The sequence below is a fragment of the Salvelinus fontinalis genome, chromosome 18 (genome assembly GCF_029448725.1).
Source record: "Salvelinus fontinalis isolate EN_2023a chromosome 18, ASM2944872v1, whole genome shotgun sequence".
NCBI classification, from domain to species: Eukaryota; Metazoa; Chordata; class Actinopteri; order Salmoniformes; family Salmonidae; genus Salvelinus; species Salvelinus fontinalis.
The window spans coordinates 50837595-50857129 of NC_074682.1; the positions used below are offsets into that span (position 1 = coordinate 50837595).

Consider the following 19535-nt stretch of genomic DNA (forward strand, 5'->3'; position numbering starts at 1 on the left):
TAACAGTAACAAACACACAACCCCACTAACAAACACACAACCCCACTAACAGTAACAAACACACAACCCCACTAACAGTAACAAACACACAACCCCACTAACAGTAACAAACACACAACCCCACTAACAAACACACAACCCCACTAACAGTAACAAACACACAACCCCACTAACAAACACACAACCCCACTAACAGTAACAAACACACAACCCCACTAACAAACACACAACCCCACTAACAGTAACAAACACACAACCCCACTAACAGTAACAAACACACAACCCCACTAACAGTAACAAACACACAACCCCACTAACAAACACACAACCCCACTAACAGTAACAAACACACAACCCCACTAACAAACACACAACCCCACTAACAGTAACAAACACACAACCCCACTAACAAACACACAACCCCACTAACAGTAACAAACACACAACCCCACTAACAAACACACAACCCCACTAACAGTAACAAACACACAACCCCACTAACAAACACACAACCCCACTAACAGTAACAAACACACAACCCCACTAACAAACACACAACCCCACTAACAGTAACAAACACACAACCCCACTAACAAACACACAACCCCACTAACAGTAGTAAACACACAACCCCACTAACAAACACACAACCCCACTAACAAACACACAACCCCACTAACAAACACACAACCCCACTAACAGTAACAAACACACAACCCCACTAACAGTAACAAACACACAACCCCACTAACAGTAACAAACACACAATAACAGTAGTAAACACACAACCCCACTAACCGTAACAAACACACAACCCCACTAACAGTAACAAACACACAACCCCACTAACAGTAACAAACACACAACCCCACTAACAGTAACAAACACACAATAACAGTAGTAAACACACAACCCCAACTGCAAACACACTATGACATCTGAGACCACACACATGCACAGATATACAAGATACACACAGGACATGGACAGACGAAGACTCACATACATTTTTAAGCAGTTGTGGACATAATATATGAGTCATCTCAATAAATGCCAAACTGCATAATATTCGGTTGCTTTAAAACGAGCCATCGATACAATTTGAAATCAAACCCACAGAGAACATTGGCACTGACGTGTTTGAAACAGTATAGGGTCTTCTGGAATAAGTAAGTGCAGTACCAGTCAGAACACAATGACAGGCAGGCATTGAGAACACTGGGGGGAAAACATTGAGATGTATTCTGACAAACGCATGTCCAGAAGTCAAACTCAATCATATTGTAGCAGCCACTCTGCTCAGTGACACATCCTTGTTCAGTACTAAGGGCTTTGGGTCTTTTGGCATAGGACAGAAAATGGTTGTGTTGACAATAGAGGCTAAAAAAACATTGTCACTTGTTTTTTTTTAACTGTTCACCTCTTGACCATCCAGTTTGTTATTGTAAAAGCTGAGTTAAGGTTACATGTACAGTATCAGTCAAAAGTTTGGACACACCTACTCATTCAAGGGTTTTTCTTTATTTTTTACTATTTTCTACATTGTAGAATAACAGTGAAGACATCAAAACTATGAAATAACACATATAGAATCATGTAGTAACCAAAAAAGTGTTAAACAAATCAAAATATATTTTATATTTGAGATTCTTCAAAGTAGCCGCCCTTTGCCTTGATGACAGCTTTGCACATTCTTGGCATTCTCTCAACCAGCTTCACAAGGTAGTCACCTGGAATGCATTTAAATTAACAGGTGTGCCTTGTTAAAAGTTAATTTGTGGATTTTCTTTCCTTCTTAATGCTTTTGAGCCAATCAGTTGTGTTGTGACAAGGTAGGGATGGTATACAGAAGATAGCCCTATTTGGTAAAATACCAAGTCCATATTATGGCAAGAACAACTCAAATAAGTAAAGAGAAATGACAGTCCATCATTCATTTAAGACATGAAGGTCAGTCAATCCGGAAAATGTCAAGAACTTTGAAAGTTTCTTCAAGTGCAGTCACAAAAACCATCAAGTGCTATGATGAAACTGGCTGTCATGAGGACTGCCACAGGAAAGGAAGATCCAGAGTTACCTCTGCTGCAGAGGATAAGTTCATTAGAGTTAACTGCACCTCAGATTGCAGCCCAAATAAATGCTCCACAGAGTTCAAATAACAGACACACTCCAAGGTGGCTTAGCAGTTCAGACGTATTTTTCCGTGTTGTCGTGTCCTGTATATATATATATTTACACCTTTTCTTCACATATCTTTTATTTATTTTATTATCCAAGAACTCAACTACAAAAGCTTTCCTGCAAAAGCTTTCCTGCAACCCGCCTCACCAATTACAATAAGTATTATTTACCTCAATCTGAAAATCCATCGTGGAAGATAGCCAGGGGCTAATTCAGAAGCTAGCCTGAAAGCTAACCAGAAGCTACTCCGATAGCTAGCCAGAAGCTAATCTGTAGCTGCCCCGAAATTAGCCGGTTTGCTGGCTAGCGTTGGTGTTTCAGCTGCCCACGTTTTGCGGTCATCAGCTATTCCTTTAGCTCGATAATCTACCGGCACTTTTGTGCAACGCGACTCGGACCGGAGCATTCCGGGACTTTTTTTCTCTCAGTTTCCCCGGATTCCAACCGCAGCCTCTGGACACTTGCACCTTGATTTCGCAGCTAGCTAGCTGCATACCGTGTGACTATTGGCTTACGTTGACCCCGGAGCTAACTCAAATCATGCTGGAGCTAGCCAGCTGAGGAGTTCCATCACCATCCGGACCCGTTTCTTTGTTGCTGCTGCAGATACGGAACCCCACCGGGCCTTCACGACTGACTGCCGACGTTATCTGCCCGAGGGATTTATCCAACCGGCACCTCCGTCCCGGCGTTACCTGAACGCTCATCTGAGGCCCGCTAATCGTTAGCTGTCTTATCGGCTGCTATCTGAACAAAACCCCACTACACGGAACCTACCGACGGAAACGCACGAGGTATCTACAAACAGACCTCCATCCTATGCTGCTACCGATAGCCATATACCCGGCCAGCTGTCTGGATCGCCACGACCCCAACCAACCTCTACTCACTGGACCCTTATTGATCACTCGATTAAGCTTGCCTCTCCTTAATGTAAATATGCCTTGTCCATTGCTGTTCTGGTTAGTGTTTATTGGCTTATTTCACTGTAGAGATTCTAGCCCTGCTCTCTATACCATATCCAACCCTGCAGTTCCACCACCCACATATGCGATGACATCACCTGGTTTCAATGATGTTTCTAGAGACAAGATCTCTCTCATCATCACTCAATACCTAGGTTTACCTCCACTGTATTCACATCCTACCATACCTTTGTCTGTACATTATTCCTGTAAACTATTTTATCGCCCCCAGAAACTTCCTTTTACTCTCTGCTCTAGTAGCTCTAGGCGACCAATTCTCATAGCTTTTAGCCGTACCATTATCCTACTTCTCCTCTGTTCCTCTGGTGATGTAGAGGTGAATCCAGGCCCTGCAGTACCTGGCTCCACTCCTATTCCCCAGGCGCTCTCTTTTGATGACTTCTGTAACCGTAATAGCCTTGGCTTCATGCATGTTAACATTAGGAGCCTCCTCCCTAAGTTTGTTTTGTTCACTGCTTTAGCACACTCTACCAACCCGGATGTTTTAGCCGTGTCTGAATCCTGGCTTAGAAAGACCACCAAAAATTCAGACATTTTTATCCCCAATTACAATATTTTCAGACAAGATAGAACGGCCAAAGGGGGCGGTGTTGCAATCTACTGCAAAGACTGCCTGCAGAGTTCTGTTATACTATCCAGGTCTGTTCCCAAACAATTTGAACTTCTACTTTTAAAAATCCACCTCTCTAAAAACAAGTCTCTCACCGTTGCCGCCTGCTATAGACCACCCTCTGCCCCCAGCTGTGCTCTGGACACTATATGTGAACTGATTGCCCCCCATCTATCTTCAGAGCTCGTGCTGCTAGGCGACCTAAATTTGAACATGCTCAACACCCCAGCCACCCTACAATCTAAGCTTGATGCCCTCAATCTCACACAAATTATTAATGAACCTACCAGGTACCACCCCAATTCCGTAAACACGGGTACCCTCATAGATATCATCCTAACAAACTTGCCCTCCAAATACACCTCTGCTGTTTTTAACCAAGATCTCAGCGATCACTGCCTCATTGCCTGCATCCGTAATGGGTCAGCGGTCAAACGACCTCCACTCATCACTGTCAAACGCTCCCTGAAACACTTCAGCGAGCAGGCCTTCCTAATTGACCTGGCCGGGGTATCCTGGAAGGATATTGATCTCATCCCGTCAGTAGAGGATGCCTGGTCATTTTTTTAAAATGCCTTCCTCACCATCTTGAATAAGCATGCCCCATTCAAGAAATTTAGAACCAGGAACAGATATAGCCCTTGGTTCTCTCCTGACCTGACTGCCCTTAACCAACAGAAAAACATCCTATGGCGTTCTGCATTAGCATCGAACAGCCCCCGTGATATGCAACTTTTCAGGGAAGCCAGAAACCAATATACACAGGCAGTTAGAACAGCCAAGGCTAGCTTTTTCAAGCAGAAATTTGCTTCCTGCAACACAAATTCAAAAAAGTTCTGGGACACCGTAAAGTCCATGGAGAATAAGAACACCTCCTCCCAGCTTCCAACCGCCCTGAAGATAGGAAACACTGTCACCACCGACAAATCCACTATAATTGAGAATTTCAATAAGCATTTTTCTACGGCTGGCCATGCTTTCCACCTGGCTACCCCTACCCCGGACAACAGCACTGCCCTCCCCTCTGCTACTCGCCCAAGCCTTCCCCATTTCTCTTTCTCCCAAATACAGTCAGCTGATGTTCTTAATGAGCTGCAAAATCTGGACCCTTACAAATCAGCCGGGCTAGATAATCTGGACCCTTTCTTTCTAAAACTATCTGCTGAAATTGTTGCCACCCCTATTACTAGCCTCTTCAACCTCTCTTTCGTGTCGTCTGAGATCCCCAAAGATTGGAAAGCAGCTGCGGTTATCCCCCTCTTCAAAGGGGGGGACACCCTTGACCCTAACTGCTACAGACCTATATCTATCCTACCCTGCCTTTCTAAGGTCTTCGAAAGCCAAGTCAACAAACAGATTACCGACCATTTCGAATCACACCACACCTTCTCCGCTATGCAATCTGGTTTCAGAGCTGGTCATGGGTGCACCTCAGCCACGCTCAAGGTCATAAACGATATCGTAACCGCCATCGATAGGAAACAATACTGTGCAGCCGTATTCATTGACCTGGCCAAGGCTTTTGACTCTGTCAATCACCACATCCTCATTGGCAGACTCGACAGCCTTGGTTTCTCTAATGATTGCCTCGCCTGGTTCACCAACTACTTCTCTGATAGAGTTCAGTGTGTCAAATCGGAGGGTCTGTTGTCCGGGCCTCTGGCAGTCTCTATGGGGGTGCCACAGGGTTCACTTCTTGGACCGACTCTCTTCTCTGTTTACATCAATGATGTCGCTCTTGCTGCTGGTGATTCTCTGATCCACCTCTACGCAGACGACACTATTCTGTATACTTCTGGCCCTTCTTTTGACACTGTGTTAACAACCCTCCAGGCGAGCTTCAATGCCATACAACTCTCCTTCCGTGGCCTCCAACTGCTCTTAAATACAAGTAAAACCAAATGCATGCTCTTCAACCGATCGCTGCCTGCTCCTGCCCGCCTGTCCAACATCACTACTTTGGACGGCTCTGACTTAGAATATGTGGACAACTACAAATACCTAGGTGTCTGGTTAGACTGTAAACTCTCCTTCCAGACCCACATCAAACATCTCCAATCCAAAGTCAAATCTAGAATTGGCTTCCTATTCCGCAACAAAGCATCCTTTACTCATGCTGCCAAACATACCCTTGTAAAACTGACCATCCTACCAATCCTCGACTTCGGTGATGTCATTTACAAAATAGCCTCCAAAACCCTACTCAATAAATTGGATGCAGTCTATCACAGTGCCATCCGTTTTGTCACCAAAGCCCCATATACTACCCACCACTGCGACCTGTACACTCTCGTTGGCTGGCCCTCGCTTCATACTCGTCGCCAAACCCACTGGTTCCAGGTCATCTACAAGACCCTGCTAGGTAAAGTCCCCCCTTATCTCAGCTCGCTGGTCACCATAGCAGCACCTACCCGTAGCACGCGCTCCAGCAGGTATATCTCTCTAGTCACCCCCAAAACCAATTCTTCCTTTGGACGCCTCTCCTTCCAGTTCTCTGCTGCCAATGACTGGAACGAACTACAAAAATCTCTGAAACTGGAAACACCTATCTCCCTCACTAGCTTTAAGCACCAGCTGTCAGAGCAGCTCATAGATTACTGCACCTGTACATAACCCATCTACAATTTAGCCCAAACAACTACCTCTTTACCTACTGTATTTATTTATTAATTTATTTTGCTCCTTTGCACCCCATTATTTCTGTCTCTACTTTGCACTTTCTTCCAATGCAAACCAACCATTCCAGTGTTTTTTTTAGTTTTTATTTTACTTGCTGTGTTGTACTCACTTCGCCTCCATGGCCTTTTTATATTTTTATTTATTTATACATATATCTGTTTGCCTTCACCTCCCTTATCTTACCTCACTTGCTCACATTGTATATAGACTTATTTTTTTTATTTTTTTCACTGTATTATTGACTATATGTTTGTTTTTACTCCATGTGTAACTATGTGTTGTTGTATGTGTCGAACTGCTTTGCTTTATCTTGGCCAGGTCGCAATTGTAAATGAGAACGTGTTCTCAATTTGCCTACCTGGTTAAATAAAGGTTAAATAAATAAATAAATAAAATAAAAACATCAACTGTTCAGAGGAGACTGTGTGAATCAGGCCTTCATGGTCTAATTGCGGCAATGAAACCACTATTAAAAGACACCAATAAGAAGAAGAGACTTGCTTGGTCCAAGAAACACGAGCAATGGACATTAGACTGGTGGAAATCTGTCCTTTGGTCTGATGAGTCCAAATTTGAGATTTTTGGTTCCAACCGCCGTGTTTTTGTGAGACGCAGAGTCGGTAAACGGTGATCTCTGCATGAGTGGTTCCCACCGTGAAGCATGGAGGAGGAGGTGTGATGGTGTAGGAGTGCTTTGCTGGTGACACTGTCTGTGATTCATTTAGAATTCAAGGCACATTTCACCAGCAATGCAACCACAACATTCTGAAGCGATACACCATCCCATCTGGTTTGCGCTATGTGGGACTATAATTTGTTTTTTTAACAAGGCACACCTGTTAATTGAAATACATTCATAAAGCTGGTTGAGAGAATGCCAAGAGCGTGCAAAGCTGTCATCAAGGTAAAGGGTGGCTACTTTGAAGAATCTCAAATGTAAAATACATTTTGATTTGTTTAACACTTTATTGGTTACTACATGATTTCATCTGTTATTTCATAGTTTTGATGTTTTCACTACTTTTCTAAATCTGTAGAAAATAGTAAAAATAAAGAAAAACCCTTGAATGAGTAGGTGTCCAAACTTTTGACTGGTACTGTATATATTTTTTTATAACTGTATACAGGTAGACAGGGGTGGTTTGCCAGTCATTGGGACGAAAATCCAACTTGGGATGGGGGAGGTTTTAGCAGGTGGAATAGTATATAACAGTTTGAGGTTTACTGAGTAGCAGTGCAAATACCATGGCACAGCTATATGGACACTCAATCATTATGGTACTTTTTAATGGAAAATTTACAAACATATATTATGATAAATATAATTGAAACTTGAATCTCATTATGCTAAATGGTGAAATACGTATAGCCAGTTATAATTGTAATGGCCAGTTATAATTGTAATGGCTTAGCAGATGAGAAAAAACTATCAGTATTTACCTGACTAAAAAAGAAGGAATATAATATCTATTGTTAACAGGAAACTCATTCAATAATTTTAGATGAAGTTCCAAGTGATTTTCATTTTGTAAATCTGTTCCCAAGTATTCCCACGCATAATAGAGAGACGTGATCATATACAAATAATAATAATTAATAATAATTTATTGGATATACACTACCATTCAAAAGTGTGGGGTCACTTAGAAATATCCATTAAAATAACATCAAATGGATCAGAAATACAATGTAGACATTGTTAATGTTGTAAATGACTATTGTACCCATAAAACACCAGTCTCAATGTCAACAGCGAAGAGGTGACTCCGGGATGTTCTAGGTAGAGTTGCAAAGAAAAAGCCATATCTCAGACTGGCCAATAAAAATCAAATATTAAGATGGGCAAAAGAACACAGACACTGGACAGAGGAACTGCCTAGAAGGCCAACATCCCGGAGTCGCCTCTTCACTGTTGACGTTGAGACTGGTGTTTTGCGGGTACTATTTAATGAAGCTGCCAGTTGAGGACTTGTGAGGCGTCTGTTTCTCAAACTAGACACTCTAATGTACTTGTCCTCTTGCTCAGTTGTGCACCGGGGCTTCCCACACCTCTTTCTATTCTGGTTAGAGACAGTTTGCGCTGTTCTGTGAAGGAAGTAGTGTACAGCGTTGTACGAGATTTTCTGTTTCTTGGCAATTTCTCGCATGGAATAGCCTTCATTTCTCAGAACAAGAATAGACTGACGAGTTTCAGAAGAAAGTTATTTGTTTCTGGCCATTTTGAGCCTGTAATTGAAACCACAAATGCTGATGCTCCAGATACTCAACTAGTCTCAAGAAGGCCAGTTTTATTGCTTCTTTAATCAGGACAACAGTTTTCAGCTGTGCTAACATAATTGCAAAAGGGTTTTCTAATGATCAATTAGCCTTTTAAAATGATAAACTTGGATTAGCTAACACAACGTGCCATTGGAACACAGGAGTGATGGTTGCTGATAATGGGCCTCTGTACGCCTATGTAGATATCCCATTACAAATCAGCCGTTTCCAGCTACAATAGTCATTTACAACATTAACAATGTCTACACTGTATTTCTAATCAATTTGATGTTATTTTAATGGACAATTATTTATTTTTTCTTTCAAAAACAAGGACATTTGTAAGTGACCCCAAACTTTTGAACGGTAGTGTAAATAGCACTTTTCTACCAACTGAGGTACTCAAAGCATAGAGGGAAACTCACCTCATCCACCATCAATGAGCTGCACCCACCTCAGTGATGCACGGAGACCATTTTTGTGCCAGAACACTCACCACACATCAGCTATCAGGTAGAGAGGTGAGGAGTCATATATGCCAATTAGTCATATACGCCAATTAGGAATGAGGGGGATGATAAGGTGGCCATGATGGAATGTGGCCAGGTTGGGAATTTAGCTATGCCACCGCGGTGAACACCCCTACTCTTACAATCAGTGGCATGAAAATTTGAATGACCACAGAGAGTCAGGACACCCATTTTAACGTCCCATCCGAAAGACGGCACCCTACACAGGACAATGTACCCAAATATAACTAAGGTTTGAAATTATTATGTTTTAGTCAAATATTATATCTGTTTAGGCTTTTCGCGTTCAATTTGCAGTCAAAAATTCTGCCCCCCCGACTATCCGCTCAAGAAAAGATTGGCCCGGAAGCTGAATCTAATTGATGATCCCTGACCTATGCAGTCCTGATCTATCCACGCTTGAAAATGTATCTAATCATTTATCAAGCCTAGAAGCAATACAATACTCTATTATTATGGTGGGAGATTATAATACAATTTTAAATACCTTAATGGACCCTAAAGGAACTCACACTACAAACTATCATTACCCTTATGCACTTAAGGAAATCAGAAATATCATTGATATATTGGAACAAGTGGATATATGGAGGTTTAAATATCCTGACCTAGTGAGATATACAGTGCATTCCGAAAGTATTCAGACCCCTTGACTTTTTCCACATGTTGTTATGTTACTGCCTTATTTTAAAATTGATTAAATTCATTTTTTTTCTCATCAATCTACACATAATACCCCATAATGACAAAGCTAAAACAGGCTTTTTGAAATGTTTGCAAATGTATTAAAAATAAAAAACAGATAACTTATTCACATAAGTATTCAGACCCTTGTTTTCATTGATCCTCCTTGAGATGTTTCTACAACTTGATTGGAGTCCACCTGTGGTCAATTCAATTGATTGGACATGATTTGGAAAGGCACACACCTGTCTATATAAGGTCCCACAGTTGACAGTTCATGTCAGAGCAAATACCAAGCCATGATCTCAAGGATGATCTTGTCCACAGAGCTCCGAAACAGGATTGTGTCGAGGCACAGATCTGTGGAAGGGTACCAACAAATGTCTGCAGCATTGAACGTCCCCAAGAACACAGTGGACTCCATCATAAATGGAAGAAGTTTGGAACCACCAAGACTCTTACTAGAGCTGGCCGCCCTGCCAAACTGAGCAATCGGGGGAGAAGGGCATTGGTCAGGGAGGTGACTAAGAACCCAATGGTCACTCTGACAGAGCTCCAGAGATCCTCTGTGGCGATAAGAGAACCTTCCAGAAGGACAACCATTTCTGCAGCACTCCACCAATTAGGCCTTTATGGTAGAGTGGCCAGACGGAACCTCTTCAGTAAAAGGCACATGACAGCCCACTTAGAGTTTACCAAATTGTATCTAAAGGACTAAGACCATGAGCAACAAGATTCTCTGGTCTGATGAAACCAAGATTGAACTCTTTGGCCTGAATGCCAAGCGTCATGTCTGGAGGAAACCTGGCACCATCCCTACAGTGAAGTCTGGTGGTGGCAGCATGATGCTGTGAGGATGATTTTCAGCGGCAGGGAATGGGAGACTAGTCAGGATCAAGGGAAAGATGAACGGAGCAAAGTACAGAGAGATCCTTGATGAAAACCTGCTCCAGAGCGCTCAGGACCTTAGACTTGAGCGAAGGTTCACCTTCCAACAAGACAACGACCCTAAGCACATAGTTTACATATTTGTAAACATTTACAAAAACAGTTTTTGCTTTGTCTTTATGGGGTAGTGTGTGTAGATTGATGAGGGGAAAAAAACAATTTAATCAATTTTAAAATAAGGCTGTAACGTAACAAAATGTGGAAAAAGTCAAGGGGTCTGAATACTTTCCGAATGCACTGTGCATGGCAATCAAGCTAGTTGTCTTGACTACTTTCTTATGTCATTCGCGCTAGCATCCCATTTTTTAAAAGTGCTGATAGCGGACAGAATGCGGTCGGACCATCAAACAATTGGCATATACATTACTCTTACAGAATTTCTACGTGGGCGAGGATATTGGAAATGTAATCAAAGCCTATTGGATGACAACTTGATTTTAACCAGGACAGAATAATTTATAACTGACTATTTCTGACATAATATAGGTACAGCAGATCCCCTTATTGTATGGGACACTATTAAATGTGCTTTTAAAGGCCATGCAATTCAATACTCTTCTTTAAAACAAAAGCAATTTATGTTAAACTAATTCATATTAAGAGGGAAATAGAGGGACTAACAGTACAGATAGATAGCAATAACAAATGTACCATGGAGGCAAATAATACGTCAGAGGAAAGACAAAAAGAAATGGAGGAACTTATTCAAGAAAAGATAAAGTGTAATATATTATAAAAATAAAGCAAACTGGATGGAATATGGGGAAAAATATAACAAATATTTTTTTCATCTTTTTCAACATAGAAATTCTACCAAAAACTATTTACTGAAACTTGTTACAAATGACAGAGTCACCCATTATTACCCAAACAATATTTTGAAAGAGGAAGCAAAGTACTTAAAGCATATGTCTTTGTTTCAGTTTCCTCCAGCTCCACTAACCGAAGTTAATTGTAAGGATTATTTTCCAATTAATAATGTAAAATGAACATCCGTACAGAAAGACTTGTGTAAAGGCCAAATTACAGAGGAGGAACCTCTTAATACAATTAAAGCCTTTAAGTCTGGGAAAACTCCAGGACTGGATGGCATACCAGTTGAGGTATACCGAACCTTTTGTGATGTACTCAGAGGACCGTTATTAGCATATTTTAACCACTCCTATAAAAATGGTAGATTATCAGATACTCAACAAGAAGGTCTGATTTCAATGTTACTGAAAGTGGACCCAAGTAGTAAATATAATAATCCAGTTCCATTCAAAAAAATTGGAGGCCCCTTACACTTCAGTGTTGCAATGCATAGCGCATTGAATTAATAAGGTATTGTCGGATATTATTCATTCTAATCAGAAAGGTGTTTTACTTGGACGATACATTGGAGATAATACTGGAAACAATAGAACACTATGGCTTTTGATAAAGTATGACTGGAATATGTACACTACCGTTCAAAAGTTTGGGGTCACTTAGAAATGTCCTTGTTTTTGAAAGAAAAGCAAAAAAAATGTGGCCATTTAAAATAACATAAAATTGATCAGAAATACAGTGTAGACATTGTTAATGTTGTAAATGACTATTATAGCTGGAAACAGCTGACTTGTAATGGGATATCTACATAGGCGTACAGAGGCCCATTCTCAGCAACCATCACTCCTGTGTTCCAATGGCACGTTGTGTTAGCTAATCCAAGTTTATAATTTTAAAAGGCTAATTGATCATTAGAAAACCCTTTTGCAATTATGTTAGCACAGCTGAAAATTGTTGTCCTAATTAAAGAAGCAATAAAACTGGCCTTCTTTAGACTATTTGAGTATCTGCATTTGTGGGTTTGATTACAGGCTGAAGATGGCCAAAACAAATAACTTCCTTCTGAAACTTGTCAGTCTATGCTTGTTATGAGAAATGAAGGCTATTCCATGAGAGAAATTGCCAAGAAACTGAAGATCTCGTACAACGCTGTGTACTACTCCCTTCACAGAACAGCGCAAACTGTCTCCAACCAGAATAGAAAGAGGAGTGGGAAGCCCCGGTGCACAACTGAGCAAGAGGACAAGTACAATAGAGTGTCTAGTTTGAGAAACAGATGGCTCACAAGTCCTCAACTGGCAGCTTCATTAAATAGTACCTGCAAAACACCAGTCTCAACAACAACAGTGAAGAGGTGACTCCGGGATGCTGGCCTTCTAGGCAGAGTTGCAAATAAAAAGCCATATCTCAGACTGGCCAATAAAAATTAAATATTAAGATGGGCAAAAGAACACAGACACTGGACAGAGGAACTCTGCCTAGAAGGCCAGCATCCCGGAGTGACCTCTTCACTGTTGACATTGAGACTGGTGTTTTGCAGGTACTATTTAATGAAGCTGCCAGTTGAGGACTTGTGAGGCACCTGTTTCTCAAACTAGACACTCAAATGTACTTGTCCTCTGCTCAGTTGTGCACCTGGGCCTCCCACTCCTCTTTCTATTCTGGTTAGAGCCAGATATTTACAGTGGAACACAGACACTTACAGTGGAACACAGACACTTACAGTGGAACAGAGACACGTACAGGAACACAGGCACTTACAGTAACACAGCCACTTACAGTAACACAGACAATTACAGAGGAACACACGTGAAGAAAGGAGCTTAGACTGACTAGACTTTAGCTCAAAGAACAACACAGTCTCATTACATGCAGTTATCCCAGATTTGAACACAGGTACTTACAGTAGAACAACACATGAAGACGATGATGAAGGAGCCAATGACTCCTCCGATGCCGACCATCCAGGTCATCCGCAGGAACAGGATCACCCCGAAGATGTTCTGGATACAGGGGAGGTACACTCCCATCAGGGTCCCCAACTGTGGAGCCTGTAGGGAGGGAGAGAGCAGGTGGACATGGGATCAATGTTACCTAGCAAACCTGAAATGTTGTGAAAATTCCAGTGCACGTTTAATGTGAACACTGAGGCTGTACCCGCTTTAAGTTATAGTTATAACAGTGGCCAAGTAGGCTACTGTGGCTATTTGATCATAATGTAGGCCTACCAGAGTGACCTACCATCAAAAACAATGTAGAAAATGCATCCCATAACATTTTAACATGGAAATAGCTGTTCTATCATTCTGCCTACAGTAGCTGCCAATGTGTGGTGTTCATTGTAGGCCTACATTCCATGAGACTTTTGGAGAAAAAAACATGCAGGGCTTGACATTAACCTTTTTATCGACTTGTCCTTCAGACAAGGAGGTAACTGAAAATGTTGTTGTGTTGTTTGATGCAAGAAAACACTTTACAAAATAAAATGCATTATTATTCCCATTCCATTACTACAGAGAATCAGACAAATTACGCTATCCTCTGCCTATTGACCACTTAGCTGATTAAAGCCTGTCTCAAAATACAACACTACCCCTTTAAGACAAAAAAAAGCTGTTTACCTGACTCGCTTTCAAAGATGTCTAGAAATGTACACATTTTGTGCTCTTGCAGGAAGCAATCACTTCCCTATTGCTGACTATAATTAGGATAATATCTCACTAACTAGCAAAGGATTTGAACAAAATGTGCACAGGTGGCTACATGCAGCTCTCACTCTGATCTCAAAACAAGTACATCTACTCATGACCACAGCTGTAAACACAGTCCAGGTCAATGTAAATGACACAGATCCATATATGGCAATAGTCGATTTGCATATAGGCCTACTGCAGCTCTGATTGGTTATGCCACACCGGTCTGTGTAGAGTATGGGCTGAGTCATGATCAATAGAATCCTACTCTGATGCGTTCTGCCTACAACAAAATCTCTTGCATAGTTTGTTTTGTTTTGGTATGTTGCATTGAAATTGGCTAAGATTGCGTTGATTCGATCACAATTGCCACAGGAAATTGAAATGTTGATAGTGTTAACTAACAGGGAAACTTTCCGTGGGCTGATATTTCTTCTGCGCTCCGCACAGCAGTCCCGGGGAGCTATGCGACAGTTACTGCGCACATTGCATGGGGTCTCTAATGACTGGGTATCATGGGGTCTCTAATGACTGGGTATCATGGGGTCTCTAATGACTGGGTATCATGGGGTCTCTAATGACTGGGTATCATGGGGTCTCTAATGACTGGGTATCATGGGGTCTTTAATGACTGAGTATCATGGGGTCTTTAATGACTGGGTATCATGGGGTCTTTAATGACTGAGTTAGGGTCTCTAATGACTGGGTATCATGGGGTCTCTAATGACTGGGTATCATGGGGTCTCTAATGACTGGGTATCATGGGGTCTTTAATGACCGAGTTAGGGTCTCTAATGACTGAGTATCATGGGGTCTTTAATGACTGGCTATCATGGGGTCTTTAATGACTGAGTTAGGGTCTCTAATGACTGGGTATCATGGGGTCTTTAATTACTGGGTTAGGGTCTCTAATGACTGGGTATCATGGGGTCTTTAATTACTGGGTATCCCGTGCGGTCCCGTGTGGCTCAGTTGGTAGAGCATGGCGCTTGCAACGCCAGGGTTGTCGGTTCATTCCCCACGGGGGGACCAGGATGAATATGTATGAACTTTCCAATTTGTAAGTCACTCTGGATAAGAGCGTCTGCTAAATGTAAAATGTAAATGTATCATGGGGTCTTTAATGACTGGGTATCATGGGGTCTTTAATGACTGGGTATCACAGGGTCTTTAATGACTGGGTGTCATGAGGTCTTTAATGACTGGGTATCATGGGGTCTTTAATGACTTGGTTAGGGTCTTTAATGACTGGGTATCATGGGGTCTTTAATGACTGGGTATCATGGGGTCTTTAATGACTTGGTTAGGGTCTTTAATGACTGGGTATCATGGGGTCTTTAATGACTGGGTATCATGGGGTATTTAATGACTGGGTATCATGGGGTCTTTAATGACCGAGTTAGGGTCTCTAATGACTGGGTATCATGGGGTCTTTAATGACTTGGTTAGGGTTTTTAATGACTGGGTATCATGGGGTCTTTAATGACTGAGTATCATGGGGTCTTTAATGACTGGGTATCATGGGGTCTTTAATGACTGGGTATCATGGGGTCTTTAATGACTTGGTTAGGGTCTCTAATGACTGGGTATCATGGGGTCTCTAATGACTGAGTTAGGGTCTTTAATGACTGGGTATCATGGGGTCTTTAATGACTGGGTTAGGGTCTCTAATGACTGGGTATCATGGGGTCTTTAATGACTGGGTATCATGGGGTCTCTAATGACTGGGTATCATGGGGTCTTTAATGACTGGGTATCATGGGGTCTTTAATGACTTGGTTAGGGTTTTTAATGACTGGGTATCATGGGGTCTTTAATGACTGAGTATCATGGGGTCTTTAATGACTGAGTATCATGGGGTCTTTAATGACTGAGTATCATGGGGTCTTTAATGACTTGGTTAGGGTCTTTAATGACTGGGTATCATGGGGTCTTTAATGACTGAGTTAGGGTCTCTAATGACTGAGTTAGGGTCTCTAATGACTTGGTATCATGGGGTCTTTAATGACTGGGTATCATGGGGTCTTTAATGACTGGGTATCATGGGGTCTTCAATGACTGGGTATCATGGGGTCTCTAATGACTGGGTATCATGGGGTCTTTAATGACTGAGTATCATGGGGTCTTTAATGACTGGGTATCATGGGGTCTTTAATGACTGGGTATCATGGGGTCTTTAATGACTGGGTATCATGGAGTCTTTAATGACTGAGTGTCATGGGGTCTTTAATGACTGGGTATCATGGGGTCTTTAATGACTGGGTATCATGGGGTCTTCAATGACTGAGTATCATGAGGTCTCTAATTACTGGGTATCATGGGTTCTCTAATGACTGGGTATCATGGGGTCTTTAATGACTGGGTATCATGGAGTCTTTAATGACTGGGTATCATGGAGTCTTTAATGACTGGGTTAGGGTCTCTAATGACTGGGCATCATGGGGTCTCTAATGACTGGGTATCATGGGGTCTCTAATGACTGGGTATCATGGAGTCTTTAATGACTGGGTATCATGGAGTCTTTAATGACTGGGTATCATGGGGTCTTTAGTGACTGGGTATCATGGGGTCTTTAATGACTGGGTTAAGGTCTTTAATTTGGTTTAAATTGGACCTTTATTTAACTAGGCAAGTCAGTTAAGAACAAATTCTTATTTACAATGACGGCCTACACCGGCTAAACCCGGACGACGCTGGGCCAATTGTATGCCGCCCTATGGGACTCCCAATGACGGCCGGTTTTGGTACAGCCTGGATTCGAACCAAGGTGTCTGTAGTGACTCCGCAAGCACTGTGATGCAGTGCCTTAGACCGCTGCGCCACTCGGGAGCCCATGACTGGGTATCATGGGGTCTTTAATGACTGGGTTATCATATGCTTCTGTAACAGAAGTGGATCTGTGAAACACACGACCAGTAACAGTAGCCTAGGAATTCTGGAAAACCTGGGAATTTTGGGAACGTTGGTGCCTATGGGAGAGACAAAGAATTTGAATGAATATTTGGGATTTTCCCTACATCCAGTAACTGGAGAACATTTTGGGTGATTTTATTAAGTGTTCTGTGCATTCTGAGACCAAATTGCCATTTTTCAATATGTACATTATGAAAAAAATGACTTTGTTTGAGATCTCTGCTAGAGCACGTAGCAGTCAATTTGCCGGGCCTTAGCAACCGTCCCGTAGCCCTTTACATTCATCTCCGTTTACGTTTCTGGGTTGAAAATGGCAGATCTGGGCACTGATAAGCACATTGGAAGGCAGCGGCTGTACAACAACATGCTATATATTATGTCAGAGCTCTGGTTCTGCACTTCACAGTGCTGTATGGGTTTTGCCTGACAACTGTTCTGAACTTCAGCACCGCACGCAACAAGAAGTTGCCCCCATCCCTCCCACTAATTGGGCAACTTTTGCAAATGTTTTGTTATTTGAGTGAGGGAAATGCTGGAAAGTAAGAGGAGTCGATGTATTTTGAAAGATGATATGTTGAGGATTATGATAAATACCGCTTTAATTTTTTTATTTTATTTCACCTTTATTTAACCAGGTAGGCCAGTTGAGAACAAGTTCTCATTTACAACTGCGACCTGGCCAAGATAAAGCAAAGCAGTGCGACAAAAACAACAACACAGAGTTACACATGGGATAAACAAACGTACAGTCAATAACACAATAGAAAAATCTGTATACAGTGTTTGCAAATGAAGAAAGGAGGTAAAGCAATAAATAGGCTAATAGTGGCAAAGTAATTACAATTTAGCAATTTAGATTGGAGTGATATATGGGCAGATTAGTATGTGCAAGTAGAAATACTGGTGTGCAAAAGAGCAGAAAAACAAAAACAAATATGGGGATGAGGTAGGTAGTTGTTTGGATGGGCTATTTACAGATGGGCTGTGTACAGCTGCAGCGATCGGTAAGCTGCTCTGACAGCTGTCGCTTAAATTTAGTGAGGGAGATATGTCTCCAACTTCAGTGAATTTTGCAATTCGTTCCAGTCATTGACAGCAGAGAACTGGAAGGAAAGGCGGCCAAATGAGGTGTTGGCTTTTGGGATGACCAGTGAAATATACCTGCTGGAGCGCGTTCTACGGGTGGGTGTTGCTATGGTGATCAATGAGCTCAGATAAGGCGGAGCTTTACCTAGCAAAGACTTATAGATGACCTGGAGCCAGTGGGTTTGGCAAGGAATATGTAGCGAGGACCAGCCAACAAGAGCATACAGGTTGCAGTGGGGGGTAATATATTGGGCTTTGGTGACAAAATGGATGGCACTGTGATAGACTGCATCCAATTTGCTGAGTAGAGTGTTGGAGGCTATTTTGTAAATGACATCGCCAAAGTCAAGGCTCGGTAGGATAGTCAGTTTTACGAGGGTATGTTTGGCAGCATGAGTGAAGGAGGCTTTGTTTGCGAAATAGGAAGCCGATTCTAGATTTAACTTTGGATTGGAGATGCTTAATGTGAGTCTGGAAGGAGAGTTTAGTCTAGCCAGACACCTAGGTATTTATAGTTGTCCCCATATTCTAAGTCAGAACCGTCCAGAGTAGTGATGCTAGTCGTGCGGGCAGCGATCGGTTGATGAGCATGCATTTAGTTTTACTAGCGTTTAAGAGCAGTTGGAGGCCACGGAAGGAGTGTTGTATGGCATTGAAGCTCGTTTGGAGGTTTGTTAACACAGTGTCCAAAGAGGGGCCAGATGTATACAGAATGTATGTGCACTTCACATTTCCATATCATAAAACTCATGTCGTATACAGTCAACGTTTAGGGTCACTATGCCTGATGTACAGTTACAAGATGACATGGTGTTATGCCCTGGGTTGTTCTGAACAGAATGAGCCTATGTTTGTCTATTGTGAAGATCATTCACTGCGGAACACGCACCTAAATGCACTCATAACTCCTTTCTATGCGCACCAAACATTACAATCTGTTTCTCTGAATGGCCCTGTGAAAGCCTAACACTGTAAGACCATATTTTATAACTTAGCTAGTCATGTTGGCAATAGAACAAGCTTTCAAATGATGCCCTCCTGACCCAGATTGTGATTTATAATGGGATGTTTTTGGATTGCGTAAACAGTAATTGTGTGATGGCGGGGATGCAGGGCTGTGTTCCAAACAAAACAACTACAAGTGTGCTTGCTCTAG

At 42.0% G+C, this 19535-nt stretch overlaps 1 protein-coding gene across 4 annotated transcripts in view; it reads right to left on the reverse strand.

The window, feature by feature from the left end:
* Nucleotides 1–19535, reverse strand: part of LOC129815714 (solute carrier family 12 member 5-like) — a 317619-nt gene that overhangs the window by 56643 nt on the left and 241441 nt on the right. For all 4 annotated transcript variants that reach the window (XM_055869773.1, XM_055869772.1, XM_055869774.1 and 1 more), the window contains exon 4: nt 13592–13738. In XM_055869773.1, coding sequence (XP_055725748.1) covers nt 13592–13738 — 147 coding nt within the window. The remainder of the gene's footprint in view (nt 1–13591; nt 13739–19535) is intronic.